This window comes from Oncorhynchus gorbuscha, linkage group LG23 (genome assembly GCF_021184085.1).
Source record: "Oncorhynchus gorbuscha isolate QuinsamMale2020 ecotype Even-year linkage group LG23, OgorEven_v1.0, whole genome shotgun sequence".
NCBI classification, from domain to species: domain Eukaryota; kingdom Metazoa; phylum Chordata; class Actinopteri; order Salmoniformes; family Salmonidae; genus Oncorhynchus; species Oncorhynchus gorbuscha.
In genome coordinates, this window is record NC_060195.1 from 21,227,186 (window position 1) to 21,253,216 (window position 26,031).

The 26,031-nt window shown below is 44.7% G+C and overlaps 2 protein-coding genes and 1 pseudogene across 10 annotated transcripts in view; all 3 read left to right on the forward strand.

Moving 5' to 3' along the window:
• The first annotated feature begins 1,449 nt into the window (after positions 1-1,449).
• LOC124011453 lies at positions 1,450-3,042 on the forward strand (annotated as a pseudogene).
• Positions 3,043-4,734: 1,692 nt separating this feature from the next.
• Positions 4,735-5,679, forward strand: LOC124010641 (pollen-specific leucine-rich repeat extensin-like protein 1). The gene is made up of 2 exons (XM_046323312.1): positions 4,735-4,975; positions 5,084-5,679. The coding sequence occupies exons 1-2, from the start codon at positions 4,735-4,737 to the stop codon at positions 5,677-5,679; spliced, it is 837 nt and encodes a 278-aa protein (XP_046179268.1).
• Positions 5,680-24,983: 19,304 nt separating this feature from the next.
• Positions 24,984-26,031, forward strand: part of sorbs2b (sorbin and SH3 domain containing 2b) — an 85,567-nt gene continuing 84,519 nt past the window's right edge. For 7 of the 9 annotated variants that reach the window (XM_046322880.1, XM_046322891.1, XM_046322887.1 and 4 more), the window contains exon 1: positions 24,984-25,317. The gene's annotated coding sequence lies outside the window, so the exon portion shown is untranslated. Of the gene's footprint in view, positions 25,402-26,031 lie in introns of all 9 variants that reach the window. The other 2 variants (XM_046322881.1, XM_046322882.1) reach the window with 1 other exon arrangement.

A 26,031-nucleotide genomic window follows, 5' to 3' on the forward strand; every position in this document is an offset into this window, starting at 1 on the left:
CTGGCAGACTGGCGGATCCTGGCTGAATGGCGGATCTAACTGATCCTGGCTGACTGGCAGATCCTGGCTGACTGGCAGATCCTGGCCGACTGGCGGATCCTGGCCGACTGGCGGATCCTGGCAGACTGGCGGTGCTGGGCAGACTGGCGGCGCTGGGCAGACTGGCGGCACTGGCGGCGCTGGGCAGACTGGCGGCACTGGCGGCGCTGGGCAGACGGGTTGCTCAGACGGCGTTGGGCAGACTGGAGAAAAATGCTCTGGCAGCGCTGGACTGAGGAGCACTGGTGCCTCTGGAATGAGGGGCTCTGGCGCCTCTGGCATGAGGGGCGGTAGCTCTGACAGCACCGGACACTCTGGCTGCGCTGGAGAGGAGGAAGGCTCCAGCAGCGCTGGACAGGCGGGATGCACTGTAGGCCTGATGCATGGTGCTGGCACTGGTATGCCTTGCATACCATGCCAAACCAACAGCTTTCTTTCTACTCTGTCCAATACATCCTCCACACTCTCAGACTCAGCACTCTGCTTCGCCGACAGCTCCAATTCCATACATGGCTCCTTACGGTAAACAGGGGGAGTTGGCTCAGGTCTGACTCCTGACTCTGCCACACTCTCCCTGTGCCACCCCAAGACATTTTTGGGGGTGCCTCTCGGGCTTCCAGCCGCTCTTCCGTGCTAGCTCCTCATAATGCCGCCTCTCTGCTTTCGCTGCCTCCAGCTCGGCTTTGGGGCGGCAATATTCCCCTGGCTCTGCCCAGGGTCCTTTTCCGTCAAGGATCACCTCCCAAGTCCATTTATCCAAATAGTGCAGCCTCTCCCACTGCTGCTGCTTCCTTTGTTGCTTCTCCTGCTGCTGCCTTTGCTGCTGCTGCTGTTGCTCCTGCTGCACCTGTCGCTTCTCCTACTGCTGCTGTTGCTGCTGCCTCTGTTTACCATGCCGCTTGGTCCTTGGTTGGTGGGTGATTCTGTAAGGGTTTTCTTCTGGTGAAAGAGAGGCGGACCAAAATGCAGCGTGGTGGTTATTCATGTTTTTAATAAAGACAACTATACATGAACAAGAAAAGTGAAAACCTAACCAGTCCTATCTGGTGCAAACACAGAGACAGGAACAATCACCCACAAAACCCAACACAAAACAGGCTACCTAAATATGGTTCCCAATCAGAGACAATGACTAACACCTGCCTCTGATTGAGAACCATATCAGGCCAAACATAGAAATAGACAAACCAGACACACAACATAGAATACCCACCCAGCTCACGTCCTGACCAACACTAAAACAAGGAAAACACATACGAACGATGGACAGAACGTGACACATTTATCTTGTAACACCATCCTTATTGGATTTATATTTGTCATATATTTTTAAAGTGTGCTGTGATTCTTTACAAAAGTTCTGAACCTTTCTATTCTCATAGTTTCTACAGATTGTAAACTAAAGTGTTGAAGTGTTCTAGCGCAAGCAGCAGAGAGTGGCACATCAGCCAAGAGCATGCCTTTCCTCCATGGCTTTCGCAGGATTATATATGAGTATCAGCCCCTGGTGGACGCCGTGCTGTGTGTTGTTGGTCTGGAGGAAGGGACAAGCACTGGAGAGAGGAGCCGTAGCCCGGAGGATGAGGACAGTCTATGCGGGTCTTTAGTGGAGCTACTGGAGAAGGAGTCCCAGTCAGCGGTGTTTGAGGAGGGGATCAGCTATGCTCTGTTTAAGGATGCTGAACGGGGACTAGTCTGTGCAGCAGAAGTCCTTCTACGATATGGAGCAGATCTCAACTTTGAGGACCCTGTCTCTTATTACAACCCACTGCACATTGCTGTACTGAGGAACAGGCCGATTATGGTGAGGTTGCTGGCTGGACATGGAGCTGACATTAACAAGCGAGATCGGATCCATGAAAGTAGCCCCTTGGATCTCGCTAGTGAAGAGGCAGAGAGACTGCCTTGTATGTGCACACTGCTGGACATGGGTGCTGACGTGAATGCGAGATAAAAATGGAAAATCACCCTTGCTACATGCCCTAGCTAGCAGTGATGGACTCACTGTGCATAACACAGAAAACATCCGGCTGCTACTTCTGAGAGGTGCAGATGTTCATGCTGCCACACTGGATGGAGAGACGGCTGTATCCTCGCTGGTCTTTCTGGTGAAGGAGGCTCTGGAGGGCTCTGTGGAGGATGCAGCTGAGATCGGCCGCTTCTGTCTGAGGGCCACGCGGCTGCTTCTTGCCCACGGGGCTGACCCCAGCTGCTGCCTTACCCCCGACGGGGAGGAGGATGGGGAACCCTCCCTGACAGTGACCAGCCTGGAGCACTTTGATCGGCTCTTTCCCCTGGCAGTGCTGCTGCTGCAGAGTGGTGCCTCCTTCCACTGCTCTCGCCACGGAGCCTCCTGCTGGACAGGGTACAGGCTGGTATTCCAGAGGCTCCAGACGGCCCTGCTGGACTGTTCTGATGCAGAGCAGGCGGCTGAGCTCCTGGAGCAGGCTGAGGTCCTCCTGGACTTGGCCCGGGTGTCCTCCCCAAATCTGGCCCTGCCCCTGGACCTGCCTATGCCAGACCAAGACCCCAATGCGCAGACATTGCGGGACCTCCATCGGCGTGTGGTGGAGCAGGAGACCACCCCCCCCCCCCCCTGCGCTGCCTCTGCAGGGCCTTCATCCGGGATCACCTGCAGCCCTGGCCCCTGGACGACAGGGTGAAGGCTCTGCCTTTACCTGACAGACTGAAGGAAGGAGTACCTGCTTCCCGAACACACCCTGAGCCCCAAGCCAGGATGGGACTGCTTCAAGCCCCAGCGTACCCTACGCTGACGACACATGCTTTTACACTGGTGACTGGGGATGACACACAGAGTAATTGATCTTTATCCTTCTGTAATGATTTGGTGTTAGGACACCAATCTATCAATGTACTCAGAACCTGCCATTGAGGCCTTTGTTTTTTTGTTTAAGTGTGTGTGCCAAATCATACAGACAAAGAATCTGAATATGTTTACAATCACGAGATCAAGATCACTTGTACTCAGAAATTTCTCAAGAATAAGTTGTGTAACTTCCATACGTTCCATCAGGATCAGTTATTCTGCATCTAAATTTGTAAGTCGCTCTGGATAAGAGCGTCTGCTAAATGACTTAAATGTAAATGTAAATGTAATAAACGTTTTTGCTAAAAGTATTATATTATTCATCGATCAAATCACCCAGTATTGCTATGTGCAGCGTTAGCTCCAGGTAAATGTTGCAATTCTTCAGCCATTCCTGGACCTGTGACCAAAAACAAGCCACAAATGGACACTACCAAAATAAATGATCCAATGACTCTCTTCACAGCAAAATCTGCAGAGCTGGGAAGGTTGTATCCCCTATATACATAACATTCTATTGGTTGCGAGAATTTTGAATAATCATTTTAGTTTTGTGTATCAGTTCATAAACCATGTGCCATGGAATCGGTACATCGGAAATCTCTTTTGCAATCTATATGGCACAGCTGTGAAAAATAAATTGTCCTTAAAGTAAACTGTTAAATAAAAAGATATACCACCATTTTCTTTAACCAATTTTGGTCTTTAATGCAGGGCCGAAAGACATGTTCCTCACTTTCCCTTCCACTTGAGTTTAACCACAATATTTGTTGTATTATTTGTTCTGTCTTTTCTGGTGGATTAAACTGAATTTGTAACCAACTTTCTATGGTTTGTTTTAAAAATAACTATATTTTGGAGATTTCGTTTTCAAATAACCGAAAGTGAGAGGTTGTAATCTGAATAAAGGGAAAAAGGCCATTCTTGAACATGGGGTCAGACATTCTTACTAATTTGTTAGAGAACCAGTTCAGATTTAAGTATAACTTTTGTATGACTGATGCCTTTAATGAGAGGTCTAATGCTTTAATATTTAATAATTTCTGCCTTCCAAATTCATATTAATTCTATAAATAGGCCCTTTTAATTTTGTCTGACTTGCCATTCCAAATAAAATGTAATATTTGTTGCTCATATAATTTAAATAGGTTGCTAGGTGTAGGCAATACCATAAGCAAATAGGTCAACTGGGATATGACTAAAAAGTTCATCAGAGTGATGTTTTCCCCACAAATATACAGGCATTTTCTTTTCCAAGATCTTATCTATTTTTGCAAACTTTCTATTAACATTTACTGGAGTGAGATAATGTCTTTCTTTCGGATATGTATACAGGGTATGTCCACGTCCCCGAGTATGTCCACGTCACCGAGTATGTCACCCCGGTCCTCCGCTCTCTCCACTGGCTTCCAGTTGAAGCTCGCATCCGCTACAAGACCATGGTGCTTGCCTACGGAGCTGTGAGGGGAACGGCACCTCAGTACCTCCAGGCTCTGATCAGGCCCTACACCCAAACAAGGGCACTGCGTTCATCCACCTCTGACCTGCTCGCCTCCCTACCACTGAGGAAGTACAGTTCCCGCTCAGCCCAGTCAAAACTGTTCGCTGCTCTGGCTCCCCAATGGTGGAACAAACTCCCTCACGACGCCAGGACAGCGGAGTCAATCACCACCTTCCGGAGACACCTGAAACCCCACCTCTTTAAGGAATACCTAGGATAGGATAAGTAATCCTTCTCACCCCCCCCTTTAAGATTTAGATGCACTATTGTAAAGTGACTGTTCCACTGGATGTCATAAGGTGAATGCACCAATTTGTAAGTCGCTCTGGATAAGAGCGTCTGCTAAGTGACTTAAATGTAAATGTAAATGTATGTCCACGTCCCTGAGTATGTCCACATCCCCCGAGTATGTCCACGTCCCCCTGAGTATGTCCACATCCCCCGAGTATGTCCCCCCCCTGAGTATGTCCACAGTGTGTCCACGTCCCCGAGTGTGTCCACGTCCCCCCGAGTATGTCCACGTCCCCCGAGTATGTCCACGTCCCCCGAGTATGTCCACGTCCCCGATCCCGAGTATGTCCACATCCCCGAGTATGTCCACATCCCGAGTATGTCCACGTCCCCCTGAGTATGTCCACGTCCCCCGAGTATGTCCACGTCCCCCTGAGTATGTCCACGTCCCCGAGTGTGTCCACGTCCCCGAGTGTGTCCAGTAGTGTCCACGTCCCCCACGTCCCCTGAGTATGTCCACGTCCCCCTGAGTATGTCCACATCCCCCCGAGTATGTCCACGTCCCCCTATGTCCACATCTCAGAGTATGTCCACGTCCCCGAGTATGTCCACGTCCCCGAGTATGTCCACGTCCCCGAGTATGTCCACGTCCCCCGAGTATGTCCACGTCCCCGAGTGTGTCCACGTCCCCGAGTGTGTCCACGTCCCCGAGTATGTCCACGTCCCGTCCCACGTCCCGAGTATGTCCACGTCCACGTCCCCGAGTATGTCCACGTCTCAGTATGTCCACGTCCCCTGTCCACGTCCCCGATGTCCACGTCCCCGAGTATGTCCACGTCCCCCGAGTATGTCCACATCTCCGAGTATGTCCACGTCTCAGAGTATGTCCACGTCCCCGAGTATGTCCACGTCCCCGAGTATGTCCACGTCTCAGAGTATGTCCACGTCCCCGAGTATGTCCACGTCCCCCGAGTATGTCCACATCTCCGAGTATGTCCACGTCTCAGAGTATGTCCACGTCCCCGAGTATGTCCACGTCCCCGAGTATGTCCACATCCCGTGTATGTCCACGTCCCCCTGAGTATGTCCACGTCCCCCGTCAGATAGCTAAGAAACAGTATCTAGATCCTCTATGAGGCTGTGGAGGTATCCATATTGTCGATGTAAAAGAAAACATGAATCATCATCGTACAATGACACCTTTGTTTTTAAGCACTGGATTTCTCACCCCTTAACATTATTGTTGGATCTGATATTAATAATAAATAGATGAAAGTGAACAGCCTTGTATTACTCCTCATGGCAGTTGAAAACTTTCTGAGAAGTGGCCTTTATTTACTATTTTACACTTTACTATACATTTACTATACATAACATTAACACGTTTTATAAGAGATTTGCCAAAATTGAAATATTCCAGGCATTTATATATAAACTCCAGTCGTACTTTATCAAATACCTTTTCAAAGTCAGCTATGAATACCAGGCCTGGTTTCCCAGATACTTCATAGTGTTCTATTGTTTCCAGTTCTTGTCTTATATTATCTCCAATGTATCGTCCATGTAAAAACCTATCTGATGAGGATGAATAATATCCGCCATCAATGCGCTAATCATTTTTCTAGAATTTTTGCATCACAACACTGAAATGAAAGAGGTCTCCAAATTGTCTTAATGAACTGGATCTTTATACGTATTTACAACTTGGATCCTGTTTCAGTAATAATGAAATCAAACCTTCTTGTTGAGTGTTTAATAATATACCATTTGTTTAGGAGTGGTTAAAACATGCTAATAATGGTCTTCTGAGTATATCAACAAATGTTTGGAATACCTCCACTGGTAGTACGCCATCCAGCCCTGAAGATTTCCTGGACTTAAAGGCTTTAATTGCATCAAGAAGTTCCTCCTCTGTAATTTGGCCTTCACATGAGTCTTTCTGTACAGCTGCTAATTTTCCATTATTAATAGGGGAAAAATACATACAATTGGCTTCGGTTAGTGGAGATGGAGGAGACTGAAACAAAAACATATTCTAAAAGTACTTTACATCCTCTTTCAAAATATAATTTGGTGAATCTGCTGTTTTGTCTTGCCGATGCACTGAAAACCCAGCTAACTATATATTATCCATGTTCTTCTTCAGCCACAACTCGGTGAAACAGGATGTTACAGTTGATACAGAGAGCTTAGTGACTTGGCAAGCAGCCTGTTGAAAACCAGCTGAGCTTCAGTCTCAAGCCTGCAGAGGACACTGGGTAAAATGTAAACATACTGGCTTTGGTCAGATGCATTAAGGAAATGTGCCACCACGTACAGGCAAGACTACCATGACACTCCATTAACAGAAACTGTGCATACACTTCTAATGCATTTCAGATATGTAGTATGATTTGATACATTTAGTAGGTACCACCATCTCATCATCGACTTTCCTCTCCACCACTCCACCATCTAAAATCCTCTCTCCCCCATCCTACCCTCAACCTCTCCCTTACTCCACATTCATCCTCTAACTTTCCCCTCTCCCCCACCCTACTCTCTATCTGTCTCCCACTCCCCCACTCCACCTATGGCCCCTCTCTCTCCGTTCTCCTACCCTACCCTGTACCTCTCCCCCCCCTGCTCTTCTCTCTATCCTAGGGCAAAATAACCGATAACTGCGAGCTGCAGTTTTCCAGCAGTGCTAGTCCTGTGTTTATCCATAAATGTGTTCTGTGAATGTACCTTTATGTTTGTAACCAATGATTTTCCCCCTTCTTTCTCACACTGTTATATGGCAGCCCAATGCCCAGGATGATTGCATGTCGTATAGCTATGTCCAAATCAAATCTAATTTTATTTGTCACATACACATGGTTAGCAGATGTTAATGCGAGTGTAGCGAAATGCTTGTGCTTCTAGTTCCGACAATGCAGTAATAACCAACAAGTAATCTAACTAACAATTCCAAAACTACTGTCTTATACACACAAGTGGATAAAGAATATGTACATAAAGATATATGAATGAGTGATGGTACAGAGCGGCATAGGCAAGATACAGTAGATGGTATCGAGTACATATACATACAGATGAGTATGTAAACAAAGTATATATTACATAAAGATGCAGTAGATGATATAGAGTACAGTATATACGTATACATATGGAGATGAATAGTGTAGGGTATGTAAACATATGAGATGAGTATGTAAACAAAGTGGCATAGATAAAGTGGCTAGTGATACATGTATTACATAAAGATGCAGTAGATGATATAGAGTACAGTATATACGTATACATATGAGATGAATAGTGTAGGGTATGTAAACATTATATTAGGTAGCATTGTTTAAAGTGGCTAGTGATATATTTTACATAATTTCCCATCAATTCCCATTATTCAAGTGGCTGGAGTTGAGTCAGTGTGTTGGCAGCCACTCAATGTTAGTGGTGGCTGTTTAACAGTCTGATGGCCTTGAGATAGATAGTTTTTATTGAGAAGTGCTTATTGAAGTTTTCGATAATCATGGATTTATCGGTGGAGACCGTGTTTCCTAGCCTCAGTGCAGTGGGCAGCTGGGAGGAGGTGCTCTTGTTCTCCATGGACTTCAGTGTCCCAGAACTTTTTGGAGTTGGAGCTACAGGATGCAAACTTCTGCCTGAAGAAGCTGGCCTTAGCTTTGAACAGGAGTACCCAGCTTGGAGGGTCAGATGTTGTTGCCACCACCACCTGGTGTTAAATGCCGAGCTGAGTCGATGAACAGCATTCTCACATAGGTATTCCTCTTGTCCAGATGGGTTAGGGCAGTGTGCAGTGTGGTTGAGATTGCATCCTGTGGACCTATTTGGGCGGTAAGCAAATTGGAGTGGGTCTAGGGTGTCAGGTAGGTTGGAGGTGATATGGTCCTTGACTAGTCTCTCAAAGCACTTCATGATGACAGAAGTACAAACATTGACTTCCGGCGCCGACAGAGATGGCCACCTTCGGCTGGAAACTGACTGACTGCGTGTATTGGTTCCTGACTTCCCTGAACAGTTGCATATCACGGGGGCTATTCGATGCTATTGCAGTCCGCCCTTGACTGTAGATTTAGTTGTTGTTGTTGTAATCTCTATGAACCCTCGCACTTTCCCCACTGCTTTTCATAGCCAGGTTCTGTAGCCAATGAACTAGCCAAGTCTCCCTTTTTTCCTCTGAGAAAACAGCATGATTCTAGCCATTACCGTTCAAAAGATATTACCCATAATACCGCCGCTATGTTTTTTTATTCTCTATTGTGCATTGGCAGGTCGTATTTTGCATTCATAAAGCATATCCCGGGCCGTTCTAAAACTAGGGTACTTGCATACCGCACCATTAACCATTTGTTTAGGCTACATCTTGTTTGTTCATGTTACCTCTTTAGCTAGCTACAGCTAACAACCTGGGGTGTGTTCAGCAGGGCGCAACGTTTTGGAACGTTCAGAAATAAATATTCTATGTAGAACAAACATGCCTCTCTGACATGTTGAATATGGAATAACATTGGCTCTATTAATGAAATGTCTATCTGCAGCTTTCAAGAATGTTTTGCAACTGAACGTGGGCCTGGTAATATTACCAGTTTTCTATATGTAAACATTTTGTGGCACAGAAAAAAAAGGAAAATGGATAGCAAACAATTTATTGACCAAATCCTTCTTGCCACTACACTATATCTTTATTTTGAGATAAGGTGGACCCAGTTACTCAGACTGGAGCACTTGGACCAGGTCTCGAGCACAGGGACTTCAGCCATAGGAACTCATAACTCCACTAGTGACTCGACCATTGGTGACTCCGACTTGGACTCTGACTCAAGCACAGGGGATTTAGGACTCGATTCGGACTCTAGGTTTAGAGAACAGTAGCCCAATGGTAGTGAAGTATGGTTTCAACATGTTGACATGACACAGACTTGTTTTCTTCCTGTTCTCCGGTGTGGCGATGTAATCCAGATGACCATTTTATTCACTATAGCATCTCTACCTGAGAACGTGAGGAATTGTTTACTGATCGTTCAAGTGACACCATGCGTTTTAATGTGCGACTATAGTCGATATTTATTTGTTTATTTGGATCCCCATTAGCTTTTGCAGAGTCAGCAGCTATTCTTCCTGGGGTCCACACTAAAACATAAAACAATAACAAGTGACAAAATACTGATACAGTGATAAACAAGGACAGTCACACAAATTGAAAACAACAATATACAAACAATAATAATACAATTATGTTTAAAAAATTGTGTGTGTTAGAGTGTGTCTTGTGTGTTTGTGTGTCCCCTCACAGTCCCCACGGTTCCATTAAGTTGTTTCATCTTTTTTTAAAGGTAATTCTGCTGTTTGCTTGAGTAAATGGAGATGGAAGGGAGTTTCATTGGATGATGACTCTGTATAGTACTCTGCGTTGCCAAGAATTCATTTTGGACTTGGGGCCTGTGAAGAGACCCCTGGTGGCATGTCTAATGGGGTATTTAAGGATGTCTGAGCTGAATGTAATTTGATTATGCAGACAATCTGGTATTTTCACAACTTGCAGGCTTGTTTTCGAATTGCTGTGCGTTTTGTTGCCAACCTATTTTGCTACCTGACAACTTTACGGTTTTCACTTTTTAATTACCGTTCATATATTTATTTATTTTATTGCTTTATCTGGACACGATTCGTCAGGACCTCCAACAGCCGAAGCTAAGTAGTAACATTAACATGATGCCTTCTAATTGCAGCCGCTGTGTTCGCCTTACGGCGAGGATAGCTGTACTGCAAGCCCAGCTTCAGACGCAATCGTTAGGCAAGGGTAATTTCAGTGTAGGAAAGGATGAAACAGCGTCTGTGCCACCAGTAAGTACAGATAGTAGTATAAATCCCCTGGCACAGTCCCCGCAGCCGGACAACTTTCTCACGGTTTCTGGAAGGAAATGCTGTAGGAACGCTCAACCGGTGTCGCTCAATCAGCCGACAGAAACTTTCAACCGGTTCTCCCCATTAAGCAGCGGGTCGGTGTCAGAGGCCGAGTCTTCTCTGGTCTCTACTCCTCCCGTTACGGGGTCTGAGACGCCGAAGCTTCCCACCATTAGCTCTGACAAATTGAAAACTCTAGTCATTGGCGACTCCATTACCCGCAGTATTAGACTTAAAGCGAATCATCCAGCGATCATACACTGTTTACCCGGGGGGCAGGGCTACCGACGTTAAGGCTAATCTGAAGATGGTGCTGGCTAAAGCTAAAACTGGCGAGTGTAGAGAGTATAGAGATATTGTTATCCACGTCGGCACCAACGATGTTAGGATGAAACAGTCAGAGATCACCAAGCGCAACATAGCTTCTGCGTGCATATCAGCTAGAAAGATGTGTCGGCATCGAGTAATTGTCTCTGGCCCCCTCCCAGTTAGGGGGGAGTGATGAGCTCTACAGCAGAGTCTCACAACTCAATCGCTGGTTGAAAACTGTTTTCTGCCCCTCCCAAAAGTTAGAATTTGTAGATAATTGGCCCTCTTTCTGGGACTCACCCACAAACAGGACCAAGCCTGACCTGCTGAGGAGTGACGGACTCCATCCTAGCTGGAGGGTTGCTCTCATCTTATCTGCCAACATAGACAGGGCTCTAACTCCTCTAGCTCCACAATGAAATAGGGTGCAGGCCAGGCAGCAGGCTATTAGCCAGCCTGCCAGCATAGTGGAGTCTGCCACTAGCATAGTCAGTGTAGTCAGCTCAGCTATCACCATTGAGACCGTGTCTGTGCCTCGACCTAGGTTGGGCAAAACTAAACATGGCGGTGTTCGCCTTAGCAATCTCACTAGGATAAAGACCACCTCCATTCCTGTCATTACTGAAAGAGATCATGATACCTCACATCTCAAAATAGGGCTACTTAATGTTAGATCCCTTACTTCAAAGGCAATTATAGTCAATGAACTAATCACTGATCATAATCTTGATGTGATTGGCCTGACTGAAACATGGTTTAAGCCTGATGAATTTACTGTGTTAAATGAGGCCTCACCTCCTGGCTACACTAGTGACGATATCCCCCGTTCATCCCGCAAAGGCGGAGGTGTTGCTAACATTTACGATAGCAAATTTCAATTTACAAAAAAAAAATGACGTTTTCGTCTTTTGAGCTTCTAGTCATGAAATCTATGCAGCCAACTCAATCACTTTTTATAGCTACTGTTTACAGGCCTCCTGGGCCATATACAGCGTTTCTCACTGAGTTCCCTGAATTCCTATCGGACCTTGTAGTCATTGCAGATAATATTCTAATCTTTGGTGACTTTAATATTCACATGGAAAAGTCCACAGACCCACTCCAAAAGGCTTTTGAAGCCATCATCGACTCAGTGGGTTTTGTTCAACATGTCTCTGGACCCACTCACTGTCACAGTCATACGCTGGACCTAGTTTTGTCCCATGGAATAAATGTTGTGGATCTTAATGTTTTTCCTCATAATCCTGGACTATCGGACCACCATTTTATTACGTTTGCAATTGCAACAAATAATCTGCTCAGACCCCAACCAAGGAACATCAAAAGTCGTGCTATAAATTCACAGACAACACAAAGATTCCTTCATGCCCTTCCAGACTCCCTCTGCCTACCCAAGGACGCCAGAGGACAAAAATCCGTTAACCACCTAACTGAGGATCTCAATTTAACCTTGCGCAATACCCTAGATGCAGTTGCACCCCTAAAAACTAAAAAAATGTCTCATAAGAAACTAGCTCCCTGGTTCACAGAAAATACCCGAGCTCTGAAGCAAGCTTCCAGAAAATTGGAACGGAAATGGCGCCACACCAAACTGGAAGTCTTCCGACTAGCTTGGAAGGACGGTACCGTGCAGTACCGAAGAGCCCTTACTGCTGCTCGATCATCCTATTTTTCTAACTTAATTGATGAAAATAAGAACAATCCGAAATTCCTTTTTGATACTGTGGCAAAGCTAACTAAAAAGCAGCATTCCCCAAGAGAGGATGACTTTCACTTTAGCAGTGATAAATTCATGAACTTCTTTGAGGAAAAGATTATGATTATTAGAAAGCAAATTACGGACTCCTCTTTAAACCTGCGTATTCCTCCAAACCTCAGTTGTCCTGAGTCTGCACAACTCTGCCAGGACCTAGGATCAAGAGAGACGCTCAAGTGTTTTAGTACTATATCTCTTGACACAATGATGAAAATAATCATGGCCTCTAAACCTTCAAGCTGTATACTGGACCCTATTCCAACTAAACTACTGAAAGAGCTGCTTCCTGTGCTTGGCCCTCCTATGTTGAACATAATAAATGGCTCTCTATCCACTGGATGTGTACCAAACTCACTAAAAGTGGCAGTAATAAAGCCTCTCTTGAAAAAGTCAAACCTTGACCCAGAAAATATAAAAAACTATCGGCCTATATCGAATCTTCCATTCCTCTCAAAAATTTTAGAGAAGGCTGTTGCGCAGCAACTCACTGCCTTCCTGAAGACAAACAATGTATACGAAATGCTTCAGTCTGGTTTTAGACCCCATCATAGCACTGAGACGGCACTTGTGAAGGTGGTAAATGACATTTTAATGGCATCGGACCGAGGCTCTGCATCTGTTCTCGTGCTCCTAGACCTTAGTGCTGCTTTTGATACCATCGATCACCACATTCTTTTGGAGAGATTGGAAACCCAAATTGGTCTACACGGACATGTTCTGGCCTGGTTTAGGTCTTATCTGTCGGAAAGATATCAGTTTGTCTCTGTGAATGGTTTGTCCTCTGACAAATCAACTGTAAATTTCGGTGTTCCTCAAGGTTCTGTTTTAGGACCACTATTGTTTTCACTATATATTTTACCTCTTGGGGATGTTATTCGAAAACATAATGTAAACTTTCACTGCTATGCGGATGACACACAGCTGTACATTTCAATGAAATATGGCGAAGCCCCAAAATTGCCCTCATTAGAAGCATGTGTTTCAGACATAAGGAAGTGGATGGCTGCAAACTTTCTACTATTAAACTCGGACAAAACAGAGATGCTTGTTCTAGGTCCCAAGAAACAAAGAGATCTTCTGTTGAATCTGACAATTAATCTTAATGGTTGTACAGTCGTCTCAAATAAAACTGTGAAGGACCTCGGCGTTACTCTGGACCCTGATCTCTCTTTTGAAGAACATATCAAGACCATTTCGAGGACAGCTTTTTTCCATCTACGTAACATTGCAAAAATCAGAAACTTTCTGTCCAAAAATTATGCAGAAAAATTCATCCATGTTTTTGTCACTTCTAGGTTAGACTACTGCAATGCTCTATTTTCCGGCTACCCAGATAAAGCACTAAATAAACTTCAGTTAGTGCTAAATACGGTTGCTAGAATCCTGACTAGAACCAAAAAAAAATTTGATCATATTACTCCAGTGCTAGCCTCTCTACACTGGCTTCCTGTCAAAGCAAGGGCTGATTTCAAGGTTTTACTGCTAACCTACAAAGCATTACATGGGCTTGCTCCTACCTACCTCTCTGATTTGGTCCTGCCGTACATACCTACACGTACGCTACGGTCACAAGACGCAGGCCTCCTAATTGTCCCTAGAATTTCTAAGCTAACAGCTGGAGGCAGGGCTTTCTCCTATAGAGCTCCATTTTTATGGAACGGTCTGCCTACCCATGTCAGAGACGCAACCTTTAAGTCTTTACTGAAGACTCATCTCTTCAGTGGGTCATATGATTTAGTGTAGTCTGGCCCAGGAGTGGGAAGGTGAACGGAAAGGCTCTGGAGCAACGAACCGCCCTTGCTGTCTCTGCCTGGCCGGTTCCCCTCTTTCCACTGGGATTCTCTGCCTCTTACCCTGTTACGGGGGCTGAGTCACTGGCTTGCTGGGGCTCTCTCATGCCGTCCCTGGGGGGGGTGCGTCACCTGGGTGGGTTGATTCACTGTTGTGGTCAGCCTGTCTGGGTTGGCTCCCCCCCCTTGGGTTGTACCGTGGCGGAGATCTTTGTGGGCTATACTCGGCCTTGTCTCAGGATGGTAAGTTGGTGGTTGAAGATATCCCTCTAGTGGTGTGGGGGCTGTGCTTTGGCGAAGTGGGTGGGGTTATATCCTTCCTGTTTGGCCCTGTCCCGGGGTGTCCTCGGATGGGGCCACAGTGTCTCCTGACCCCTCCTGTCTCAGCCTCCAGTATTTATGCTGCAGTAGTTTATGTGTCGGGGGGCTAGGGTCAGTTTGTTATATCTGGAGTACTTCTCCTGTCCTATTCGGTGTCCTGTGTGAATCTAAGTGTGCGTTCTCTAATTCTCTCCTTCTCTCTTTCTTTCTCTCTCTCGGAGGACCTGAGCCCTAGGACCATGCCCCAGGACTACCTGACATGATGACTCCTTGCTGTCCCCAGTCCACCTGGCCATGCTGCTGCTCCAGTTTCAACTGGCCTGGGCCCTAGGACCATGTCCCAGGACTACCTGACATGATGACTCCTTGCTGTCCCCAGTCCACCTGGCCATGCTGCTGCTCCAGTTTCAACTGTTCTGCCTTACTATTATTCAACCATGGCTGGTCATTTATATACATTTGAACATCTTGGCCACGTTCTGTTATAATCTCCACCCGGCACAGCCAGAAGAGGACTGGCCACCCCACATATGCTCTCTCTAATTCTCTCTTTCTTTCTTCTTACACGGAGGACCTGAGCCCTAGGACCGTGCCCCAGGACTACCTGACATGATGGCTCCTTGCTGTCCCCAGTCCACCTGACTGTGCTGCTGCTTCAGTTTCAACTGTTCTGCCTTATTATTATTAGACCATGCTGGTCATTTATGAACATTTGAACATCTTGGTCATGTTCTGTTATAATCTCTACCCGGCACAGCCAGAAGAGGACTGGCCACCCCACATAGCCCGGTTCCTCTCTAGGTTTCTTCCTAGGTTTTGGCCTTTCTAGGGAGTTTTTCCTAGCCACCGTGCTTTTACACCTGCATTGTTTGCTGTTTGGGGTTTTAGGCTGGGTTTCTGTACAGCACTTTGAGATATCAGCTGATGTACGAAGGGCTATATAAATAAAATTTGATTTGATTTGATTTTCATTACAGTAATACTGAAACTAGAAGAGAATAAGTTCATCTCTAGGGTTCATTACAACAGCAGAGATTAAACAATGTTATGTAGGGTACTACGTTGTAATACTATAAATATGTTATTTTTTATTTAACCTTTATTTAACTAGGCAAATAGTTAAGAACAAATTCTTATTTACAAGCACAGCCTAGCCCGACGATGCTGGGCCAATTGTGTACCATCCTATGGGACTCCCAATCACAGCCTGGAATCAAACCAGGGTCTGTTAGGACGCCTCTAGCACTGAGATGCAGTGCCTTAGAGAGCTGTGCCACTCGGGATCGCCAACAGTAACAGATACAAGAAAGACACTGAATCTGTTTATATATCTTGGCTTGCACCATGTTCTAATGTATGGGCCTTGGATTCTGGATTTGTAGGGAGCCAGCCCAGCTGCGCTCATATCCATCCAGAAGCCTGTATTTAGTTACTAATGTACACAGCAGTGCTAAGAAACAGGTTGTATATTTAGAGATGTCGTAATACTCTCAGATGATATATAGGTTAGGATTTGAAGATGACGTCTAGGCTATATACAGGTCCTGCCTTGGGAAGTGATTGCACAATTGAATCCAAACTCAATTCAAGATCCAAACATGGGAACTTGTTGTGTAACCCATCAGAAAATGCCCTTGTCATCATGAAGGATAACAATCAGCAGGTGGAGTAGTACTGGGTTAGAATGTGCTGCCTGGCTGGTGCATCCTTGGTTTAAAATGGTGCTAGATAACTGAGGGGAGGATAACTGGCATGAAGGGCATATACACTGAGTGGACAAAACATTAAGAACACCTTCCCCTTTTCCCTCAGAACATCTACAAGGTGTCGGATGTGTTCCACAGGGATGTTGGCCCATGTTGACTCCAATGCTTCCCACAGTTGTGTCAAGTTGGCTGGATGTGCTTTGGAACATTTTTGATACACACAGGAAACTGTTGAGCATGGGAAACCCAGCAGCATTGCAGTTCTTTACACAAACTGGTGCGCCTGGCACCTACTTCAATTCCCGATTCAAAGGCACTTAAATCTTTTATCTAGCCCATTCACCCTCTGAATGACACACACACAATCCATGTCTCAATTGTCTCAAGGCTTAAAAATCCTTCATTAACCTGTCTCCTCCCCTTCATCTACACTGATTGAAGTGGATTTAACAAGTGACATCATTAAGGGATCATAGCAGTCACCTGGATTCACCTGGTCAGTCTATATCATGGAAAGAGTTCCTAATGTTTTTTACACTCTGTGTAAAACAGACTATAATATCTGTCTTCAAAACAAGGAAGAGACAGAGAGAGGGGCTTATTGAGTGATCATGTATCCAGGGAGAGTGATCATCCAGCCTCTACATTCCTAACTTGTTTACCCTTTAGATTACTGAGCTGTCTAACATTATTACTGTCTAGATGGGCCCACGGTGAACTGAAGCCTATAGGATGAGTGAGTGAGAGTGCTTGGATGTATAGGGAGTATTACTGGGACTCTTTGGCTACATCCCAAATGGCACCCTATTTCCTTTGTAGTGATCTGCTTTTGACCAGTGTCCATAGAGTTCTGGTCAAAAGGGGTGCATTATATAGGGAATGGGGTGCCATTTGAGACGCATTCTTACACCCAGCTGAGCCGGCTTTCGCTCCCTAAGACACGTGTCAAACTCAATCCACAGAGGGCTGATTGTCTGCGGGTTTTCGCTCTCCCATTTACTTGATTGATGAATTAAGGTCATTAATTAGTAGAGAACTCCCCTCACCTGGTTGTCTAGGTCTTGATTGATGAATTAAGGTCATTAATTAGTAGAGAACTCCCCTCACCTGGCTGTCTAGGTCTTGATTGATGAATTAAGGTCATTAATTAATAGAGAACTCCCCTCACCTGGCTGTCTAGGTCTTGATTGATGAATTAAGGTCATTAATTAGTAGAGAACAACCCTCACCTGGCTGTCTAGGTCTTGATTGATGAATTAAGGGCATTAATTAGTAGAGAACTCCCCTCACCTGGTTGTCTAGGTCTTGATTGATGAATTAAGGTCATTAATTAGTAGAGAACTCCTGTCACCTGGCTGTCTAGGTCTTGATTGATGAATTAAGGTCATTAATTAGTAGAGAACTCACCTCACCTGGTGGTCTAGGTCTTGATTGAAAGGAAAAAACAAAAACCCGCGGACACTAGGCCCTCCATGGAATGAGTTTGATACCCCTGGCAGCAGGGCTGCAGGAATGAACCAGCCACCATGTCCCAATCGCAGAGCATGACCTTCCTGATGGGCAGCAGGTCTGCAGGAATGAACCAGCCACCATGTCCCAATCACAGAACATGACCTCCCTGATGGGCTGCAGGGCTGCAGGAATGAACCACCATGTCCCAATCACAGAACATGACCTCCCTGCTGGGTTGCAGGGCTGCAGGAATAAACCACCGTGTCCCAATCACAGAACATGACCTCCCTGCTGGGCTGCAGGGCTGCAGGAATGAACCAGCCACCATGTCCACCATGGGTTGCCATTTGATTAGCTATTAAGTCATTTTGTTTAGAAGTCTTAAGGCTTTGGTGTAGAAGCTGTTCAGGGTCCTGTTGGTTCCAGACTTGGTACACTAGTATGGCTTGCTGTACCAGCTGTACTAGCAGAGAGAACAGTCTTTGGCTTTGGTAGCTGAAGTCCTTGACAATTTTGGGGTCCTTTGTCTGACACCACCTGGTATAGAGGTCCTGGATTGCAGGGAACTCGGCCCCAGTGATGTACTGGGCCATACGCACTACCCACTGTAGCGCAGTGGAAATCTTTTCAGATTTGGCAGATTGTGTTTGGAGTATTTCTAGTCTCTGTGACCTGCCAACAGTGACTCATACCATCAAGGCTACATTATTCCCAGTGTTAGACACTTCAGATTACCCTATATAAACATAGCCATTGTGCAGAGCGGGCTGTGGAAAATAGGTGTTATTTGTTTGACAAATAGCAGATCAGATGCAGCCAGGAGCAATCAATATCCGGATTACTTGCCCATGCTGAGATGCAGGCTTATTCATTTATTTTTTGTATTTGATTATTTATTTAACCTTTATTTAACCAGGAAGTCCCATTGAGGTCAGAAACTGTGACCTGGACACAGGACACTTTTAAAACATCAAGGCATTATGACAAACAGACATGTCTACCTGTTTAAACCTAATTAACAACTCGCAGAACGATAAGACTTGTGTTTTACGTCATTGTAAATAGTTTTGTGTCTTTCATATAATCTTATACAGTATTCCCATCTGAGAAACCACTCAGTGACCGTTTTCACTCACTGCAGTGAGCACAGTTAATGCTGAAATTATGTCAAAGTACAGTGATATTGTACAGCATCTAACATTAATCATGCGCAGACATACAGATATAGGATCTTAATTGTATCACTCTATCACTTCAGTTGCAGATCATTTTCATGTACAGCAGGAAATGCAAACTTGTAGTGTATTCAAGGTTTAGAAAAGTTTGTAATTTCCACTTTAAAAAGTTTGCCCTACCAAAAATGTCCATGAATTATAATCCACATAATAATTCACACTTCCTGTTGCTGCAGAATTATTTTCCTGTTTTAGCAAACTTGCTCAAATTAAGAAACTACATCTGTAGAGTAAACTTTTTTTTACATTTGCGCTGTATCTCTCTTGGACAAAACATTTAAAAGCTGATACACCGTTTTTTTATTAACCATCCAGCTTTTAACCATCCGGTTTATCTACAAACCTGGAGAACATTTTCAGATAACAGTGCAAGCGTATGTTCACCAGTGGGCTTCCCTAGAACCATGAGAGAGCGTTTGTCGTCATTGCTTCTGAAAATCTAGCCCACCAGTGAAAGGTTTCAGGAGGTTTGACTGGTTTTGGTTTCCTGTGCATCACTCCCATGGCTCTGTATGGGTAGGGGTGGGCATTCGGTATGTGGATTCAGATCCAGGTATGACCTGTTTTTCACAGCCAGTGGCTCCAAAAGTAGTGCTGCTCTTCCCATTGTCATTGTATTCTGTGTAGCCAGATTCCAATTACATTTGAAGAGACTTTGTGTGTGAGTGGTGGGGCGAACAAATGGGAGACAGCCATGACACTGTGAGGTGGACAGAGGATTCTCTATCCTGACGTAACTTGATCCTCTTTTGGGGTCCCTTGAGATTACTGAGCCCCCATTGCTCTTTCAGGACTGTACAAGGGTGGGAACCTGCCTCCGACAACACTTCCTCTACTAGCCATACAGACACACATGAAGACTCCCACCAAAGTGCAGCAGACAAAATGCAAATGTCTACGTAATAATATCTCTCCACAAATGATGTTTTATTAAATGCACAGTTTGCCCCCCGAACAGATTTACGATCAGACAGCTCATTATTTGGTAATAGACCAGATAAAAAAGAGAATTCTCAAGAGATTAATGTCTTCAGCTATAAAGCACTGAGTTTATGAAGTAGATGGACTTTTTGTAACGCTGATAGATGTGTTTACAAACTCTAATGACTGTTATAGATTACACTTCTTACCCTGCTGACTTCAGAAGATAGATGCATATATAAACTCTAATGACTTTTATAGATTACACTTCTTACCCTGCTGACTTCAGAAGATAGATGCATATATAAACTCTAATGACTTTTATAGATTACACTTCTTACCCTGCTGACTTCAGAAGATAGATGTGTTTACAAACTCTAATGACTTTATAGATTACACTTCTTACCCTGCTGACTTCAGAAGATAGATGTGTTTACAAACTCTAATGACTGTTATAGATTACACTTCTTACCCTGCTGACTTCAGAAGATAGATGCATATATAAACTCTAATGACTGTTATAGATTACACTTCTTACCCTGCTGACTTCAGAAGATAGATGCATATATAAACTCTAATGACTTTTATAGATTACACTTCTTACCCTGCTGACTTCAGAAGATAGATTCAACTATCTTCTGCTCTTTGATTGATACAACGCTGATGACTGTTAGATATTAGACATCTAGGTGTAGATGGGCACATCCACACATCCACACTATTCAACTCCTATGCTGAAAAAAATGCATAGTACGAGGCTGTTATTCTCTATTTAGTTTTCCCCTTTGCTGTAGACCAATAGCAATTGATAGATGAGGCTCTCTCACATACAGGGCTCCACAGGGTGCCACAGGGCTCCACAGGACACCACAGGGCTCCACAGGGCTCCACAGTGTGCCACAGGGCTCCACGGGGTGCCACAGGGCTCCACGGGGTACCACAGAGCTCCACTGGGTGCTACAGGGCTCCACAGGGCTCCACAGGGTGCCACAGAGCTCCACAGGGCTCCACGGGGTGCCACGGTGTCCACAGGGCGCCACAGGGCTCCACAGGGTGCCACAGGGTGCCACAGCCCTCCACAGGGCTCCACAGGGTGCCACAGGGCTCCACAGGGTGCCACAGGGCTCCACAGGGCTCCACAGTGCTCCACAGGGTGCCACAGGTCTCCACAGGGCTCCACAGTGTGCCACAGGGCTCCACAGGGTGCCACAGGGCTCCACATGGTGCCACAGGGCTCCACATGGTGCCACAGGGCTCCACATGGTGCCACAGGGCTCCACAGGGTCACAGGGTGCCACAGGGTGCCACAGGGCTCCACGGGGCTCCACAGGGTGCCACAGGGCTCCACAGGGCTCCATAGGGTCCACAGGGTGCCACAGGGCTCCACAGGGTGGGCTCCACAGGGCTCCACAGGCTTCTACGGGGTGCCACAGGGTGCCACAGGGCTCCACAGGGTGCCACAGGGCTCCACAGGGTGCCACAGGGCTCCACAGGTTGCCACAGGGCTCCACAGGGTGCCACTGGTTCAACTGCCAATATTGATTTTACTGACAGATGTCTATTCATCCTTCATCAAATGTTTTTTTTCCTCTTGCGCTGTTTAAATCTAAATAGATTTTAAAAAGTGTACATTCACATATACATATATATTTGCGTGATATAGCCTAGTCAATGACACTCTGTTACATAGAAATACATATGTGTGTAAAACTGTACTGTATGTCTTCTCCGGCAAACAGGCAGACAGACCAACCTAGATGTCCAGCATCAGAAAAGGCAGAAAGTAAGTGTTTCATATCCATGTGAGAGAGATTAACACAGAAAGGATCCGTGTCATCCCCAAAATGTCCCAGAAAGATTTGGGGCTTATGTTTCAATGCCCTTCGCTGCTAATCTCTACTTTTAATGTGTCTGTATCATTTACACTGTCCTTCCTATGCTTTTATACATTATTTTCACAGCACACCCTAAACAGGACGAACAAAATCAGTGCATGTACATGTTTCTGCCGTGGTCTACTTTCATCACATCTATTTTGATATAATCACAGGCAAAAGCACAAAACAGCCTTAAATCTGCTTGGACAGTAAGCGGGCTTCGGGACAGAGTGCTGTAAATCCAGGGTGGATGGATAGGATGTTGTTTGGCCAGGGGTCTGTGGCAGACTGCATCCCAAATGGCACCCTATTCTCTATGTAGTGCACAACTTTTGCCCAGGGCCCATAGAGCTCTGGTCATAAGCAGTGCAATGTAGGGAATAGAGTGCCATTTGGGACGCATCCCTGGCTTAGCACTTCAGGGGCGGTGTGAAGTGGAGAGGAGATAACCATGGGGCAGCATTGAACATGTCAGCTGGCCAAGGTAAGGCCGCCCGCCCAGGCACCAGCCACGTCTATCTAACTGGCACCAGCCACGTCTATCTCAGCCTGAAGATTTCCCTTTTGTGTCTGTGCCAGCCAAAGAGTTAGAGAGCTTGCTTTTGAAACTGAGAAAAGGGGGTATTTTTCAGAGATGCTCCTCCATTCTTTTTGTTGCAGTAAATACAGATGTAATAATTGACTTCTCTAAATTGACACTTTGCTCCACAAGCCTTTGTAAGTGAAAAATCACAGTAAGCATTCAGTATTTTTGTTCTTGTTTCATTTTCTGATCTTACAGAGATTTTCTGATCTTGGCAGTACATAGTATCACCTCTCTGTGCACATGGTGTTGCAGGAGAAAGTTGACAGCACAAAGGATACATTTAGATGTGTGGTTGGACAGGCGCTGCCACAGCAGATACCAGGATACAGTATACCCAAAATGCAAATTAGCAATAAATGAACAAATTATTTGCAGAGTAATGAAACATGCAAATATTGCAGAATTATCCACCTGATGCAATCTGAAGTTCTGAATAGTCCAATTGTGTCCTCTTAGGTTCAGTAGCTAGTGTTGTTGACCTCTGTATAAATTCAGTAACCTGGAGTCAAGAACAATCTATGGAAATATTGACTCAATTGTTCACTTCAGGCCATAGCCTCTCACGTGCAATTCAGCAGATATGCACATTGAGTACCCTAACCTCGGACCCCATACTGACATTAAGAAGAAGGGCTCAAAGAGTCGAGCATAAACAAGACCGATTCTAACAGAAGCACCATGTTTTGATCAGTGAGCTGCTCTTCATCTGGACATTATCTCCTGTCTCAAGTGTTACAATTGTTGAACTTTTATGGGATGCTGCGTGGTCGGGTCTGTCCTACAGGGCTTCTGTTTATCACAACTGTCCTGTTCACTTTGATACATGGCTGTCACAACATCACCCTCCCTCCACTTAGCTTACTGTAGGTAGTACCGCAGGCCTACATACTTTTTCAATTGAACCATAAGGATGGCCGTTCAACAGAACAAAGAGGAAAATGTGTGATTGACTTTAGTATTTCAGCATGATCACTCCACTCCAAAACAAGTCCATTTAGAATTGTGATAAAGGTTGTTATCAGATGGACGTGGCAGTTAGGAGTCTGAGAAAGGCAAAGATAAGAACATAGAATTCTTTCAATAGCGTTTTATCAGCTAGCTACTTGGCACATATACAGGTTAAATAGCTCAGAAGTGGACCAGGGGAAGTGGACCAGGGGAGAGGCATAATTCTAGGTTGTATTTTGAAACTCAACCAGATACTAAACCACTAAGTGATATGGCAGATCAGTCACCCGTCATCACAGTCCCACTACGTCTTCAGCAGGACAGGACAGGCTCACCCACACTGTGGTGGGGTAGGGGTGGGAGAGTGGAGAATAGATACAGAGTTACAAAAAATAACATTGGGTTCTGGGCACTCTTTCATATGATACAAGTATTGTAAAGCCCAGCACTAAAGTCCATTTTTTGTCCCCCAAATATATTTATTTTACTTGGGGGATTTTATTTTTTATTTTTAAGACTGTAAAATCACCAAGATTTCAGATAAAAAATATATATATTTAGGAAATCTGTTCCCAAGTATTCCCACAAATAAAAAAAGAGAAATATGTGCTGGTGTCTCAATGTAATCAAGGTGTGAAATGATTGTTATCTTCAAATTCAATCTCTCTTTGGGCTTAGTTATGGTCAATTTGCAGTGTACAAATTCATTTGCTCTGACAAAAAAATCTGAGATTTTCACGTGTTATTACATGTGAACCTGCAAATTCGATTTTCTCACGTTATTGAATTTCATTACATTTGGAGTTAAATGTGAAATGGCAATTCAACTTGTGAAAGTGAGATGTCCAGGTGAATATTTTTCACATGTGGAACTACATATTTGATTTTCAGAAACTGCAATTCACATGTGAGGTGAGAACATGTTATGATCCTCACATGTGATGTGAGAACATGTTATGATCCTCACGTGTGAAAGGTGGTGCTAACATGTGAACTCTACATTTAATACATGAGAAATATGTTTTGTTAAATTTAATTTAAGCTCAACATGTGAAAACAGCTGTGTTTTATTTTTTTTGGGAAGCAGTGATTCATGTTGCCTGGTCTTTTATTGTAATTATTATATTGCTCCGGCCTCCTGACCATTTGCTCCACAAAAATCATCCCACAGCTGAATAGTTGCCTGCCCCTAGTCTATTTCAAGCACAGTGTCACCTTGTTCTAAAGCCCAATGAATAAAGAACTAAAGGGTATGGGTATATGGTGCACATAAGGTAAAGCTGATTGTCTGATAGGCTCCTGTGCATGAGAGAAATTGGATTAATTAGGCCTAATTCATAAAGTCTGTGACGGTGATGCATGCATTAATTAGTAACACAAACACGTTGGTTTCTTGAGGGGGTGAAATGTTGAGAAAACATGCACTTTTAAATGCCCTGAAAGGAAGTGGATTTGCTCCATTCAGAAGGACCTCGTGTTCATGATAGGCCATGCATGCCTTCCTTACAAATTGAACTGTTGGTTGTTTCCATGACTACGAAAACCAGCGCTGCACCAATGACTGATCTTGTGTTGGGCGACACAGCCATTTTCGCTCTCGGGGGGAAATAATATTGTACTGCGGCATTAAAACAAGGATTCTATTCTTGAAATACACACAGGCATACAGGTTGGATAGCAATCATTTATTTGGTGTGTTGCACAGTTTCCCGACCGTGCACTTCATTTACGGTTGGGGAAAACTGATTATCTTCTGTGAAGCATTTGTGGAGCTGCGTATTGTCTTGCGGAAGCTGGTCTGGGATGCTGTCGGAATAGATATCGAACTCATCCCATACTAGGCAACTGATCCAACAGCAGTGTTTGCGCTCTATGGACTGCCTGCCTGCCTGCCTGACTCCTCAAAAACAGGTGCATATAGTCTATAAATCATTTGTGGGAAAAGATTTGCGCATTGTATTTCAGGGTCAAAGGAACACACGGTGGCAATTATTGGTAAGTATTTTTATTGTGGCAATGGGCACGATAGAGGTGGGATAAATGTTCTGTATCACGGGTATTTAACTAGGCTACTGACTAATCACGCGCTGGAAAGTTATGTAAATATACATTATTTTTTTGCACTGTTATATTGTACCACCGTGCTCAAAGCTGACAGTTGTAAAGAGTTAAAATGTTGTAAGCGTTGTATAACTCCAGCATACGGTCATTCACGTGACGCATTGTCCCATTATTACATGGGATTAAAGCGGTTCATTATTTTCAGAGCAGTTGAAGCGATGTGACTTCAAATCATTCATTTTGACTGATCAAATATAACACTGGTAGTACAAATATAACACTGGTAGTACTGTTGTGTTGTAAACAAAGGGATTGTACCCTATCAAAGGTCCATTTTAAAACGTGTTCATTAGATATTTTCGCAAGTGTTCTTCTGCATCAAAATGATCGAACTGCCTAGACTGGGTCACGCATTAGATTAGACCTAGATGATAAAGTGAAGTGACAGCTAGGCCTGTGGAATAACATTGAATTCAGTTAAAATGTTTAAAATGTAAACTATGACTAGAACATGCCAGACATGTCAAACATCCTTGCGTTATATTTATAATATTCAACGATGAA

What these genes read in the sequence shown, in the direction of transcription:
- LOC124010641 (XM_046323312.1), top strand. Translation starts at nt 4,735, where the DNA reads ATGTATGTCCACGTCCCTGAGTATGTCCACATCCCCCGAGTATGTCCA. An exon ending in CGAGTATGTCCACATCCCGA is followed by an intron (nt 4,976 to 5,083) that starts GTATGTCCACGT and finishes TGTGTCCAGTAG; the next exon opens with TGTCCACGTCCCCCACGTCC.